The 15600-nt window shown below is 41.9% G+C and overlaps 1 protein-coding gene across 1 annotated transcript; it reads right to left on the bottom strand.

Moving 5' to 3' along the window:
* Nucleotides 1–489: 489 nt before the first annotated feature.
* On the bottom strand, nt 490–15147 carry rasal1 (RAS protein activator like 1; the record flags this gene model as incomplete). The annotated part of the gene is made up of 21 exons (XM_083912122.1): nt 15050–15147; nt 14685–14741; nt 12735–12848; nt 12289–12350; nt 10486–10615; nt 9860–9941; nt 9556–9696; nt 9352–9443; nt 8347–8464; nt 8049–8202; nt 6672–6736; nt 6366–6478; nt 5536–5728; nt 5269–5406; nt 4201–4345; nt 3411–3583; nt 2348–2485; nt 1712–1847; nt 1045–1165; nt 758–834; nt 490–638 (listed from the first exon to the last, which is right to left on the bottom strand). Exons 1-21 carry the CDS (start codon nt 15112–15114, stop codon nt 490–492), a joined length of 2463 nt encoding a protein of 820 aa, XP_083768248.1. The 5' UTR covers nt 15115–15147.
* Nucleotides 15148–15600: the final 453 nt, after the last annotated feature.

Raw genomic sequence — 15600 nt, 5'->3', positions numbered from 1 at the left:
TGATAAATTGCCATAACAAAATACAAAACGTTGATAAAAGCAATATTAAAACACCTTACATTCAGGTACTGTAGAATACACTACAACAAGCTTTTTGCATAAAAATGTGTGACCCTGACTGAAATCCTGTACAGTATCTCAAAATATAAAAGCTTCTTTTCACATTTCACAACAAGTGGATGCAGGCCATGCAAGAGATTGCTTGTTATCTACATGAAAAAAAAAAAATCAAGTCAAATAATGCTTCAAAGTCCCCTTTGTTGTCAAGTATCATCATCATTCTTCGGCGCTGTTGAAGTCGATGGCACTCAGAAAATACAAAAAGTTTCAAAGTGGCAGAATTCCCTCTGCTCTTTACAGCGGGAAATGTACTAAAAAAGCTGGAAGAGGTTGCACCCTGTGGCCGTATATATGATGCTCGCTCGTGTTGGAACAGGATGCTGCCCCCCCCTTTCATGCATTAGTAGTGGATCCCAGTCTGTGTCGAATCTAGGGATTCAGAATGACACCGGTGCCGTCCTCTTTTTCTCTGCGCTGGAAGGTGGCGTGAGCCTGCTCCAGATCCTCTATCACTGCCAACAGCCGAGCGGCAATGCTCTGACCAGGCTTCATCAGCTGCATGTTGCATTCTGCACCATCTATGAGGCAGAAAGTAAGCAATGCTATCAAACAAAATGATGATAACACAACACACACACACATTTAAACACATCCACGTGGCAGAAAATGTACAGTTTGGATGCAGCTGCAGCCTCACCGGGGTGAATGTCAGAGTTGATCTCTTCTTTATTGCTGGACGTCTCATCAGCGTCTGGCATCTCGACATATTTTTTCCTTCAGTATCATTCAGAAAAATTATGATAAAATAATATGATCACTGCCTATTCTCTAGAAGCTGATTTGTCTGTTCATAGTGACAGTTAAACATTTGATTGTATCAGCGGCTGAGCAGTGCACTCCTGTGTTGCAACATTGACCTCTTGTGTACGATTAATGAACTGCATCCAGGCTTAGGATGTTTACACACTGTTTTTCTCCACTGACCTGAGTTTGTCTTTGCCCTGAAGCAGCTGCTTGTATATGGTCTGCGTCTCTACGTCGGGATCCAGTGGGTCACTCCAGTCACCCAGAGTCACAGCTGAGTGGGTTCTACTGCAGCCCGTAACTGAGAGACAGCCTTTTATTCAACAACGGGGCTCTACAGATGAACCTTGCACAGGTTAACATAATATCCTTCAACTTGACAGTTTTATGGAGGCCAAGAGTTTGTACGTTTTTAAAATGTAAATAGCCTTGGTGGTAATGAAACCCTGAAACCTGGTATTACTGGGAACACATGACATAAATAATAACTGATGCTACAATTCTGCTGTCCAGGACTGTGAAGAACCACACAAGAAATTGAATCAGATGTGGCATGTAGACAGTGACTAAATGTAATTGGTCAGAGAAAATTGCATTATGATTCTCAGAGCTCTTTCTCCACTGAGGCAAAAAACAAAAACATGGCAGCTACAAAACGGGGGTTTTAACATTAAATATGGAGTGCCAGGAGCACCAGTATTCAGATGCTGTTTATTCATAATGATACGTCTGGGGGGCGAAATGGGTGTAATTCAAAAACAGATTAGGTAGTTACACTACACCCTGAGTTTTAATAGAAGGATTTTAAAGTTGGTGCAGCTATCAGAAGTGATAAAAGCAGGATTACCAGCACGGTCCACCTGGAGGCAGCAGGTCCACTTGCCACTGCGATGAGCCCCCGGGTGGAAAGAGGGCAGCATGCGCTCATTGTAGATGCTGACTTTCCTGATCGCCGACAGCCACTGGTTCAGCTCATTCACATTCTACACACACACACACACACACACACACACACATACACACACACACACACACACACACACACACAGACACACACACACACACACACACACACACACACACACACACACACACACACACACACACACACACACACACACACACACACACACACACATATACCATGAACTATTCATTTGGTGGTCCTCACACTGAAATCAAAGCATGAAAAATGTTGCTATCCAAAAGTAATCAACTGTAAATCATTTAACAAATAAAGTAAATTAAAGGAAAAAAGGTTTTATCAGGTTTTATCATACATTAGATTCTATCACTACCACTGTCAGCAGAATTCTATTTGATCTCAACTTCATCATGACACAGACAAATGTCAACAAAGTAGTGGATACATACAAATAATTTTACGTCTGTGCCGAAGTTTAAAAAACAACAACATTTTTCTGGCAAATTGAAGAAGGTCAAGAACTTTGTAGGTGACTGACTGGTGTCAGTACCAATGCACCTTGCACTGGATGAACATGGTCTGCAGCTGTCCGTCGTTGTCCTGGGTGATGACCTGCATTACATTCTGCTGCTGAAAGGCATTTTCATCCACCCTCTCCACAGCACACACGCACTGAATAGGGATTGAGGAGCGCACCTGCAACAATTCAGACACAAACCACCACACCAATTACACATACACGTATGCAGGCTGGTAATGATGCATCAGGCTCTTGCCTTGAGCAGTGTTCACTAAGGTTTAAGTGAAATAAAAGTGGCATTTGATCACAGAGCAAATTAATGGATCAGTGTCTTGTACAGAAATGTTTTGCACACATTAGGCTAGGAGGAACAGTGTGGGCCAAGGAGGAAGTGAAGATGAGATAGGCATCGCAGGAAAGGCCACTTTAAAGTGTAAATCAGCCACTTCCAGAGGGAGCTCGTTTCACTGACACTGGAGTGCACCAACATTGAGGAAAGGGGCCAGGACATTGTCTGAAATCTGATTTGCAATGTTAGCATGAATATCCACAGCCTTCAATTACCCCTCGCCTTTATTCCAGTCACACAAAGCCAACACTGGCTCAAAGAGAGAGCTTTTTACTGGGCTAGAGAGAGCCTGCTCCCCTCTCCGTCTCCCTCTCTCTGGCTGGTGAAAGAGAGGAGATCGTTATCACAAAGCTAGGCACCACATGGTCATAACACTAATGATGTTCTCACATGGAGATCAACACAAACACAAGAAAGTGAGCTGAGAATGACGGAAATGTTTTTTTAATGAACCAAGTTGATAAACGTCCTTCAAAGGGTAGACATCGTAACTCATTTATCATCAAAGGACATATCAGCTTCTAATAAGGAATGAGTCACTTTACAGTTTACACATCTATTTGTGGCTTGTATATAAGACAAGGAGAATAACAATACATTTATCCTACAGGCATTACTGTTTAGATTCAGATGTCAGAGCAGAAGACCCTGTTTCGCTACCTAGCCAAATGTTAAGAACTTGAAACTGTGGCTGGTTGCTAAATCTGCTGGTTAAGTAGATAAACATAAATAGACAATATAAAGGTACCAACCTGCCAATCAGGCGTCTTGGCGTAGGACAGCGTCTCACTAGTAAGCCAGAAGTAGCGTTTCTTAAAGGCAAAGCGGGACAGCAGTTGGGGTCCCTCTGCCTTGTGTTTGTGGAGGTACCCCTCTTTAACTGTGACTGATGGCATGAATACAGCCCTCTGTGGCACCTCAGACACTGCAGGGTGAGGTTGAAAGAGTTTCAAACAGAGAATACATATACATATAATGTATGTTCACCCATAGACACAAGGTGGTGCTGCAGCAATAAACAGAGTGTTTTTTTTATTGTGAAACTACAGTTCAAGTCTTCGTTTTTCCGCACTTTGTTATTGATGCCACCTCAGCCTCCTTCATCGCCACATGAAGGATGGCTTCAAAGAGGCATAACAAGCGTGCACTTCTGCCCGACAAACTCACCTGAAGAGCATTAAATGTCAAACTGGCCTTTTAGAGACAAGAGTGGGTGTGATGTGCAGGAGGCGGCTGAAACGCGATATATCAGAGGAGGAAGAAGTTTCACAACAACAGCCTCAGCGATGTTGGGTAACCAGTGTGGCGTGTTCAAACGCCTGTGGCTTCTCACTCCAGCGCCCCGCCAGCTCGTCAACCATGTCATCTCTTTTATGGGCTTCAAGCTAGTTATGAATATTTCACCACTACAGTATTGTTTTGCTTGATCTTGATATCAGCTGGGAGCTGCTATGCTTGCAGCTGGCCTGTGGCTGATTAGTACAACAGCATGACTTGCTTTCCTTTTACGTTTAGTGGTGTGTTCACTATTGAGAGCCTTACCAATGTCATGATCTATGTCGATCAACTTGTCAAGGAAGTCTTTCACGGAGGCCACACTGCGTAGGATGATTGGATGAAGAGGCACCATCCACTGCTCCTTTCCGTGACCCAGTTGAAGACCCAAGTTCCCAACACTTTGCAGTGCCTGTCGACCATAAAGACATAATATTCACTCACATCTTCCGCACATCAAATCCCCAGTACCTGACAGAACTCAGTGTGAGTGACTGCATATCTCAAAGTCAGAGATCAAAAGGGTCCCTGAGGCCAAGCATGCTGTGAGGGCCTTTGTCCAGCCCACACCTGGCCTAGGGCAAAGAGGAAGTCCCTCTCTACACCCCTCTCTGCTCGGCTTTGAACCACAGTCTGGTCGCAGCAGAGACAGAGGTAAAAATAGCCCGTTGCTTTTTTCTGAAGAGGACCCATGGCAACAGCACTTCAGCACCATGGACAGCAACAGAACCCACACGAAGGGAGAACAATGAGGTTTCAGTTTTCTTCAATTGTGAAAACCACGAAACCCTTATTTTTAAGGATGGGAGTTTATGAGAGTGACAGTAAGTGACAGTTAGTGGCACTAACAACCCACTGCATACTTGGTGTTGTAAAGTAAAGCAATCCACTGTCAGATCTGTGGTGCATGATCTTGAGTAGTCACAAATTTCTACTGATACAGAATAAATTCATTCCAGCCTCTGGGACACTAACACAGTGTTGAGGGTACAGGAAATGTGGCCTTTAAGGGTGTTATTAATTGTACGTATGCTTACAGATTACCAATCAAATCTCCATGAACACAGTTTTTATTTTGACATAAAAGTAAAAAGTTACTTTGGGTCAATATTGCTGACCAACAGCATGATGTAATTACTTCACAAGAAGAAAAAACAAGGAACAGCTCAGTGCTTAAGCCGCTGTTATTGGGGAAAAGCACAAATTGGATCAGCCTGCATGTATATTGAAAACATTATATGTTGCCTTCCTGCTTCCCCCTATTTGTTTGTTTAACACTTGCAAATTAAAAACGGCATAAGATATTCATAGCAGTGTCTGTGCGTATGTCCGCACCTTGGCAAGCAGCAGCAGCGTTCTGCTTGTACGCGTATCAGCATGCTGATCCCTCAGCTGGAAGAGTTTAGGTGTGAGGATTGCCGGAGCAAAAAATCGCAGGAAAAAAAATCCACTGATGGCCAGATACTTCACATCCTGTGAAAATGAACAGATGTAGCTGAATATACCGTATAACATGTAATGGTAATACACAAGCCTTGCAGATACATTAAAATGCAGTGAAAGTGTGTTTCTAGCTGTTTTTCTTCCGTGTGACGGACTGACCTCATTCTCAGGTTCAGAAAACTGTTCCTCTACTCTCTTGTGTAGCTGTTTGAAGGCCACTCTCATGACAGGAGGACACTGATCGACTGAGCCCACGATTGATTCAATGATGCTAGTTAAGTAGCTCTGCAGCATCTCTACACTGCTGTCCCGCACCTCTGCCTCTGACACGGCACCCTTGAATGAAATCCGTCTTCGGAGAGAGAGAAATACGTATATTGTAAATGATTGAAAGAAAATAGAGTATACACCATTCTTAGACAAAGCTACCGCTGTTTTGTGTATTGATTTGGCTAAAATAAAGCCAATAGTTATAGTTTAAAATGTCTCTTACAACTGTTGACCTCTCTGTTCCTGGTAATGTCATTAAATGCGAGAGTATTCAATGAGATTGAGTGCTGAATTGAAAATGTCTAGAGAGATATGAAGACACGAAGTGGAGACAACAAATAAGGTGATGGCAAGCACATCCACTGTAGACATAGAGCACATGAGATCCTCGATCTCCCTCCATGTCAGAGATAGACATCTCAGGGGGCTCATAGCAGTTGCCAAGCAACAGCCTTCCCCCTTTTTACATTCCTTTTTTTTCATTTTCTCACATTGATGTTTTCCTCTCAGGGGTGAAGTGTAAAGGACATCTCCTGTGGCAGTTTTTCCATTTGACCATTTTAACGAATAGATTGTGCTACACACATAAACCTACAACCCCCATTTGTCATTTGTGGCTCAAGAACAAGCATCTGTGAAGCATATATGGGCTATTCTAAGGTCACAATATAACCATAGTATAGTGAGATCCAGCAGGATATGTGTTTGGTCTGTTTTACCTTGTGCGGTTCAGATCGATCTTACATGGGTCCAGCTCAATATACTTCTTCTCATCAAAGATGCGGTTGATGATGGGCTTCAGCACCTCGTGCAGATACAGCATGCCAACAGCCTGACAGCAAAACAATACCATATGTTGAGGACATCTCATTTGCATCAATTCTTCAGGCGAGGAATGTAAATTTGCATATAAGAGTAAACAAGGTACAGGCCCTAAGGTATGTAACTAACTCAGTGGAAGGTTCAGGAAAACTGGAAATAATTACAATTCCTTTTAGAACAAAACAACAGATACATCAATGCACCTTCATGAACTGTTCCATGGCCTTAGAGGAAAGTGAGTTGGAGCGAAATAAAGTGTTTGGATCAGCTATGAGAGAAAACAGAAAAGAGATTGATTTGGTAAATAATAACATAATTGAACACAACATCTCCACATAGATTTAGATAAAACACTGGCACTGCCCCCCTTTTGTTGCATGTCATTCTCCATCTCTCTACCATGTCTGTCTATTAAAGGTCCACAACGCCCCAAAAATGTGTAAAAACGAATGAGTTCGATGTGTCTCCGAGGGCAGAAACAAAAAAAGGATCCCTCCACTTTATTAAATTTGCTGAAAGCTAACAGTGTGTGTATCCTCAGTCTGTCTCTCCCCTCTATTCCGGCTTCTGGTCTTGTGGTGTTGAGGCTTTTTTCTGTTTGATGTATGTTTATCGACCAAGAATTGATCTGCTATAGAAACACAGCTCGATTAACTGAGAGCAGACTGGCCTTGCTGCAGCATCACTTAAATCCTTCAAGGTGGCGATACAAAAATATCCACAGTAACAGGATTGTATCAGATAAAATTATTTTGGTTTTAAAGAGCAGGACATGTGGCGAAATGTGGGGTTCTGATTGCAGCCCAGTGGGTGTACAGTACATTTTTCTTTTCTTTACCCCTGTGCCCGACTTTAATGTCTGGCTGCCTGTGCCATCTATTCCTGATCAAGCAGTTACCATTGGAATCATGTGCAGTTTCTATGGAAACGTGGGCACTATGCTTATTATTTCAAACTACACCAACTAAACAGAACCGAAACACCAGCACACAACTCTGTGTGAATTAGCAATGTGGATGCGGTGCGGAGGCAAAAACATGACTAATACAGAGCACAGAGAGGCTATGAAAAGACCGTTGGGTGAGTAAATAATTGGCATCAGGGTAGTAAATATAGTGCTGGTCGACGTGAACTGCCCACACGCAGAGCATTGGATGTTCAGAGACCTTGATGTCACTTCAGAGTTTAAATAGAAGCAGCTCTCAGAAGGTCTCTGGAGAGTGGAGCAATAACAGTAAACTGGCATGTCCCAAACTCTTACTAATACAAATACCGACCAATAACTGACTAATACCGACAAGACTTCGATGCTTTGCACACTGTGTATTTTGTAATCACAGTTCTTACATGATGAAATGTTTTGAGCTAATAAATGGAGTCACTAACGATGCAAATATTTAAATAATACTTCTCTATCAAGAATGCATAAATATAAGTATCATCTTTGTTGACTCGTGAAATTATGAGTAGGCTATCTAAGCTAGTACAAAAAATGATAAAATATTTAATGTTAAACTTATTGGTTTTCACTGACAATGGTCTAACATTAAATAGCTCTGATGTTGTTCCTTCAATCTTACTGGTGTGGTTGACCTCCCGGGTGTTAAGGTAATCCAGGAATGGCACCACCAGGCCCTGGCCCAAGTAAATCTTCACCAGGGTCATCGCCACATCCTGCCGGCTCTCGACCGTGTTCATCTCCTCCAGCATGGTCAGAGCACTGCTATCCTCCACCTGGTGAGAAGAGGACTCAGGTCATGACACGCTACTGACATTAGCAAAGAGTTCTTCGGTCATCGGAAAACCAACACGAAATTATGGAATTAACAAAGTGGAGTCAATTGCATATCAGTACTGGAAAAAAATGGCGATGCCGACCTCTGTAGGGGAGATGACTGACTCTACCAGAAGATGAATGAGGGGCTGATAGTATACAGACGGCAGGATCCGATCCTCCACCAAACGCACCTTCAGACGCAGAGCTCCCAGCTTGCCACTGCAACAAAGGAAAATACAGCACAATCAAAAAAAGAGGAGATTTCCTGCTTACCTTGATCTTATCGTGAGGTTAGCTCCCATTAAAACATATCCTGGAAGAGGGGGAAAAGTGTTTAGGACAGAATCTGGAGCTTCTGGATTATTCTGATTTTCTGTAAGTGAGGACAACCAAGGACATTTGATTTCCTGTGGCTTTGTTTAAATATATCATTTGTATTGGTTCTGTGTAGGATTTCATATGTAGGAATTGTCTGAAAAACCGCAGAAACTGATTTGACAAAAAAAATGTTATTTCACAGCCACTTGCACTAACATACTGGACCGTATCACAGCACACAACAAAGAAACTCACATTACAACACACACAGAGAAGGTGAGTGGCTTCATTCTGTGCTCAAGACGTCATTACTCCGCTGTATCTTTACTTAGCAAATATTTGTTTACAGCTATGTTAATGCTCTAAATGTCAAGTACAGTTCCTTTAAAGGTCCCAAATTATGCTAATTTTCAGGTTCATGTCTGTATTTTGGGTTTTTACCACCACATGTTGACATAAATACCACAGTGTGCTCCCTTCAAAAAAAAACTTAAACTGAGTCATTTCCCGAATGAACTTGTTTGGTGGATCCCAGTCTCTTTGTTCTAATATTATCTCAAAGAACAGATGCTGTTAGAGACCTGGCTATTAATACACCTGTGAACGCTCATTTAAATGCATGGAAGAAAGAATGGAGGGGAACAAATACTTTCCTTGAGTGCATTTTAAAACACTGATTGCGGCTCAATTTGGGTATCCAAAAAATGCCAAAGGCACAATGCTTGTCTCAGTTATACAAACACCCAAAGTCACCAGATTGGACAAACAAGCACACCCATTATCCTCACCCAGCATCGACCTCATTGTTTCCCAAGGGAAGCAAGCGAAACCAGCCCTCTAACGGAGGTGTCTTGTGCAAACAAGCAAAAGGGATTTCCACCTGTGGAAAGAAAGAAAACTCAAGGACACAATATCAGACAGGACAAATAACGCTAAATACATATATTTTACTTCCAGGTGAAGCATAAATATGATAATTATGGCAACCTCACCTTTCCCAGAAAGTCATTCTTGCCCACCATGTCCCAGTCCCAGACTTCCACAGTGACGGTTCCCTCCTCACTCAGCTCCTCTGGATCCAACTCCAGCTCCAGGGTCTCCGCCCAGTGAGGGAAGCGGGTCTTCTTGATAATCTAAAACCCAACAGGCTGGGGTGTTAGGAAATCCTACAACATATTGTGTGCAGTAATATGTAATAAAATGACAGACAACCACCAATAACAATGGCAGAACATGTTCTTCTGGCTCCAGAAACCAATACATACTGCACTGTACAGCCACGCACACAGAGCTCACCGAGGTCTCTGCACTGCGGTTGTTGAAAATAACTCTTGCAAATGGATCAGAGGTTCCAGAAATGTCTCTTGGAGCCAAGTCTCTATGGGTGTCACCAGAACAAAAGAACACAGAACTGATTAATACACCCAAAGGGCTCAGCAAACTCGGATCACCTCTACTGCAAAGCTAGCGAGTAACACAGTCAAAAAACACTGCTTTCCACTTGACCTTATTCCTTCAAACTTGATTCACATTAATCCGAGCATGTTTGAATAACACAGTGTCAAGCTCTGATTGACATGCTCATTAGCGCCCTGCCTGAGAGGAAGAGATTGTAGCCGGGGACGCACAGATGGGGCAGTGAGTGGTGTGATAGTGGCAGAATGACTCAGGAGGGGAGTGTGGAGGCCTGCGGGGTGATGGTGATAAGATTCCAGCACAGAAACAGTGATGACAGTGCCAGGTTGCAGCTACGGTAATGTAACTTCTGACTGATCATCTTAAAACTATACACAGTACTGTATGTAACTTTGGAGTCTACCTACCCTTTTGGTCACAGGTCTGCTAATCTAATGTCCATTGTTTTTAAATGAGCTAAATTTCCTCACAGCAGTGGCAAGATTTAAAGCTCACAGTTATGTTACCTGGCTTCAATGACTTGACATCGCAGGCTGAACTTCTCTGTATCTTTCAGTAGCTGCAGACTCAGATGGATCTCTCCCTGGACTTCTTCATCGGGGTCGACCCTCGTGAGGTTCAGCCAGCTATCTAGTCCTGACAATAGAGACATGATTCATTAATACAAGACTCCTGTCAACTGTGAACCATCACATTTTATAAGGGATATGTTTTGTTCATTTTCAGGTTCATATTTGTTTTCCTTTTTAAATGCTTTAATGTTAAAAAAACAGATTATTTTACTCATATTGTCTGTCTGAATATACTTGTATTCGCCCTCTGCGTGAAACGCCTGAAAAAGCTCAGTCTGCTCTGATTGGTCATTGTTTCCAGGTCTTCATTGCACATTGCACTTTCTGCGTCTCTGCGCTGTCATTGCAGCCGGGGAATGACTGTAACTGCACTGTAGAGACACTTTCTACCTATATATATATATAGTTGTGACATCACAACCACACAATTCCTGAATACGGACTGGGCGTCTATACAATAGTATGAATTCATTAACATTGATATAAAATAAACACAGAAACCAAGGGTGCAAATTATATTATATCATCGCTTTAGCACAACAGTTAGTTCTTATCTTAATGAATGTCGTTGAACAAAAAAAAAATAGTGATATATCCTATGGCAGGAATTTGTTTAGAGCTGGAACTTTTTGTCAATTAATCAATGAGTTGAAAAAATAATCTGCATCTACTTTGATAATCACTTGATTTTTCAATCAAATCATTCCCTTATCCAGTTTGTCAGCTGGGAGGCATTTGTATCTTTCCTTGTTCAATAGAAAACAAGCAATTTCATAACATCATCTTGGGCATTGATTTTACTACTTTCTGACATTTCATGATCTAATTAATTAACTACCTCATAATGTCTTCATGTATAAAGTAGTAATTACATACTTTAAAATAGCAAATGTGCAAAAGTGTCTATAATGCTGGCGAGTACAAGACAAGGCGAAGGCATGCACAGTCCAAAAAAGCCTGCAATATGGTCCTTGGAAGTCTGAACAACACATAAGTTATATGATATTGTTTTGTCATGTCACGTTCAATCGTTCTGTAATATTCTGAACAATCACACATAAGAGAGGCTACAATGTCAAGGCTAAACTCTGAGAATATTCCTCTGAGGGTGTAACTGACTCAGTGTACCACTATGTAGCAATGAATCACACGAGTGAAGGCCACGCCGGGTGGCTCTCAGAAGAGGCGTATCAGTATGCAGCAAACATACCCTGGTAAAGCAATTTAATAAACTACGGCTTCATCACAACGTACCGTACTTTAAATGCTGCAAAGTCTGACAGTGTAGAAAGTTCTAGGGTTCATGTTGAGGTAAACAGTGTGACTCATTTCTTGAATGTGAAAGCCTTTGTAAGAGAGCCAGGCATTAAATGGTTTGAAGCCATTTGAAATGGTTTAGTTGTTCTCATTTCACAGCGCCGCGGGCTTCCGCAACAAAAGGATGGTTTATAATGCCCGATAATAAACAAACAGAGTTTATGCAGCCGAGCACCAGACGAGCCATCGTGATAACACATATGTATCAATGTAAATGCTAATTTCATTGCCTGTGACTCTCGACTCTCAAATAAATGTAAGCAATTGAAATAAAATGTGTAAGAGAGCGCTGAGAAACATTCCCAGGGTCTGCGTCTAAAAAAGGGCATGCCTCCTCAATCACTCAGACCTTTGACTCGGTCATGAGAAGCCATGTGTGTTTGACCTATGAGCTTTGGTCAGGCGTTTGCTCCGTCGTACCTTTAGTTTGGGATCCAATGGCTTCTTTGCTCAGAGTTATCTTTCCAATAACATCATCATGGCTGTTGAAAAAATCAGATTAAATGACAGATTACCAGGCAGAAGTTATTGGAAACGCTGTCAAAGTTGTTTGATGTTGCTTTGAGTTAAATTAGGTGAATTTGAAGGCAGGCTGATTAGACTACTGTTGATCACGAGAAGAGGAGAATAAACAACACTCTATCTGGGCGACCATCTGTCTGATGATGTTTGTTTATTCAAAGCTTGGAGGGGTTTTTTCCCAAAACATTTAAGCTGTACACGAGGTCCACGTTTGCTCATTCATGACGCAAGTCAAGCAAACAGCCACGGCTTGAAGGACTATAAATCCACTGGCAAACTCTGTCATTCAGCAGTAATGGCTGAATATGGAATCGTTTTGGTAGAGCTTTGGATGGCGGTGTTACCCAATCGTGTCCTCATCCATGACGTGAAAGGAGAGTGAATGGAACCCCATCGGGAGGTGCAGTGTGTACTCTTCACCCCAGAAGGGACTGAGGTTCTTCCACACTGTGGCAGTCCTGAAAAGAGAGGTTTCACATGCTTGCTAACCAGACCTTACGCAGTAACATATCACATAAATGTAAGCAACAATACAGGCAGATTAGTGGCAGGGGTCTAAATGTTTTTGTTCATGTGGCAGCAGTATAAGCCCTCACTCACATACTTTGTAAGTGTACCTGAGGGTAGACAGCTTTTTTAATGCTTTTTCCAGTGATGTGCAAAAAATACTGTAGTCTGGAATTCCTCCAAGGGTTCACAGGATGATTAACGGCAGAGGAAAGAAGAGAAAAACATGGGTCTGCCTTTTCTGAATTTTATCCAATTTTTGCAGTTTTTGTAATATACCCTGCTGGACAGTTTTATCAGTTTGAGCCCTTAAAATAAGTCACATTAAACAATCTGAGAAATCAATCTTTGGTGGATCTCTTCACAACTTAGCGAAAAATAGGCATTGTTTCATTTTAAAGTATCATATGGTAAAAAATGGTTAGCAATCACTGCCCTGCAGCAAGTTAAATCTATCTAAAAACCTTACTGAAGGTAGGATTACGTTTGTTTTCTGGATATATAATTTCATAAGGGCTCATGTCATTGATCACTATATAATATTGCATTACGTGTATACTTTTTCTGATATAGATGGGCATGTGCAAACTATAAATGAATGAATGCTTCATCATTTTTACTGCTGTTTTAGAAAAAAAAATATATATATACTGCAGGCATTGTGATGCCCAAGGCAAATTCCCCCCGACATAATAAAGTCTTTATTATCTTAAAGTCAAAAAGTATTCTGAGGACAAACAGGGCCGTTAATGGAAACTCAATACTTTTTGGATATTTTTGAATACGTTTTGGCACAGAATGCCTGGTCAGATTTGGAGTCTTTGTCGATGAGTATAGTTCCTGATTTAGATTATTATTCTTCCCATTTTGGATCACCTACATTTTTTTTTTTTTTAAAGTCATAGGTTTGAAAATCGTTAGAATCAGGTGAGTTAAAGCAGGGAGAAACCTAAAACTTGCAGGACAGTGGCCCTCCAGGACCAGAATTGGGCACCCCTGATATATAGTGTCCATAGGTTTAAAATATTTCAAGGAATACCATAGTAACAATCTTTGAACCCTGTTTTTGTTTCTAAGAGTGCACTGTACCCATTATTTCCCACCACAATCTACCAGCTACATCATCCATGAACATCACACCCGAGGAGTCAGTTGGCCAGTAACACTGTAAGCACCAGATAATTAGTGTGAGTGTCTGCACTGAATCATAGTGCCAGATGGAACAATAGCCGCTGAATTCACCAAATGTTCTTGAACACAAAGAAATCTGGATTGCTGTCAAATAGTACCGCATGGGAATAATAGGCTGTACTGTATAACTGCTATTGAAATAACATTTTTTTTTTTTTTTTTTGTATTTGAGCATTTCGGAGGATGAAATCATCTGCACTTTTGCACTCAAACTGAGAAAACCTGTGAACCAGCTCCTCCCAGCATTCTCCTTGCTTACACCAGGAGCTCCCTGCAATAATTGATGCATGCTCTCCATGGTTACCTGCGGGTGTTTTAAAGGCCACACCAGTATCAGGTTCTCTGTGTTGGAGGAGTCATGCTGTGGGCACCACCACCCTGATCATACACACACTCCACCCGGGTTTACATGTGCAGAGTAGCGGGAGCTCAGCCAGAAAACTGATACTGCAAATATCAACTATGATGACAGATATTCAAATATGAGCACTTAGGCTACATAGGTCTAGGTTGTAACTGGCTGTGTCGCTATATAAAACAACAAACCATGCATGCATATTTATGCAGATCTTCATTCATAATCAGAGAGAACTCACCTGGCCACAACTTCATTGTCAACTTTTACAATGCAGTATGGATCACTGGTCCCGGAGCTTAATGACAAGAACAAGATATGACAGCATGAGACATATCAGCAAAATTAATTTTCCTGGTGGTTAGCTCAATTACATGTATCTGTTGTCTTTACTTATGCTGAGATCAGCTGAGCGGACAGACCTGACCATCTCACCTGCAATGCATTCAATGAATGTAGCAGATATTGGCGTTTCAAATAGACCGAACTCATCTTCTTATCTAATTCACCTGATAATAAGTCATTATTAAACAATGTTGAGGCTGCATATTGCAAGAGATAAGACCTGAGCACAGAAGCATCACATGCCATTGAGAAATTACTTACACGTCTTTGGCCGGGAGGTTCCTGCCCTCGACAATCCTAAAATAAAGAGATGTGTTTCTGGCCATTTTTTAATCGAGTAAGATATTAATCCAATTTCCTCCTATGTTCCCATGCGCGCTCTTATAAATAGTGCTCTTTCTCTGCGCGAGTGAGTTTTCTTCATTTCGTGGCACCTTCGGCGCGTGACGGAGCACAGCCCACTACCAGTAGCGCGCGACACAGGCGCGCATGCAGCCAGTCAGTGAGTCCAGCACGTTGGAAACAGTGGAGCACAGCAGCGTGGGCAGCTGCACTGGGTTCCTCGTTCCGCGTTGTAAGTCTTATAACAGCTCTTCTTTTAAACGAACCAAATGGATGAAAGGGTGAGAAATGTCCACTCTGAAACGAATAAACTGCAGTCACAACAGCCCCGCTGGAGGGGATTTGTTTTCATATCTCAGTATGTGTTTGTATTTGGCGTTATTGCCTTCTTATAGATAGGGTGTCGTGCTAATTCCTTATACCCGTAAATATATAGTCACACCTGTGTGTCAGGTCCTCAGGAGCGCGTG

Source organism: Echiichthys vipera (assembly GCF_963691815.1).
Source record: "Echiichthys vipera genome assembly, chromosome: 4".
NCBI lineage: Eukaryota > Metazoa > Chordata > Actinopteri > Perciformes > Trachinidae > Echiichthys > Echiichthys vipera.
Note: the sequence above shows the minus strand (reverse complement) of the source record. Positions and strands in the feature narration are given on the sequence as shown.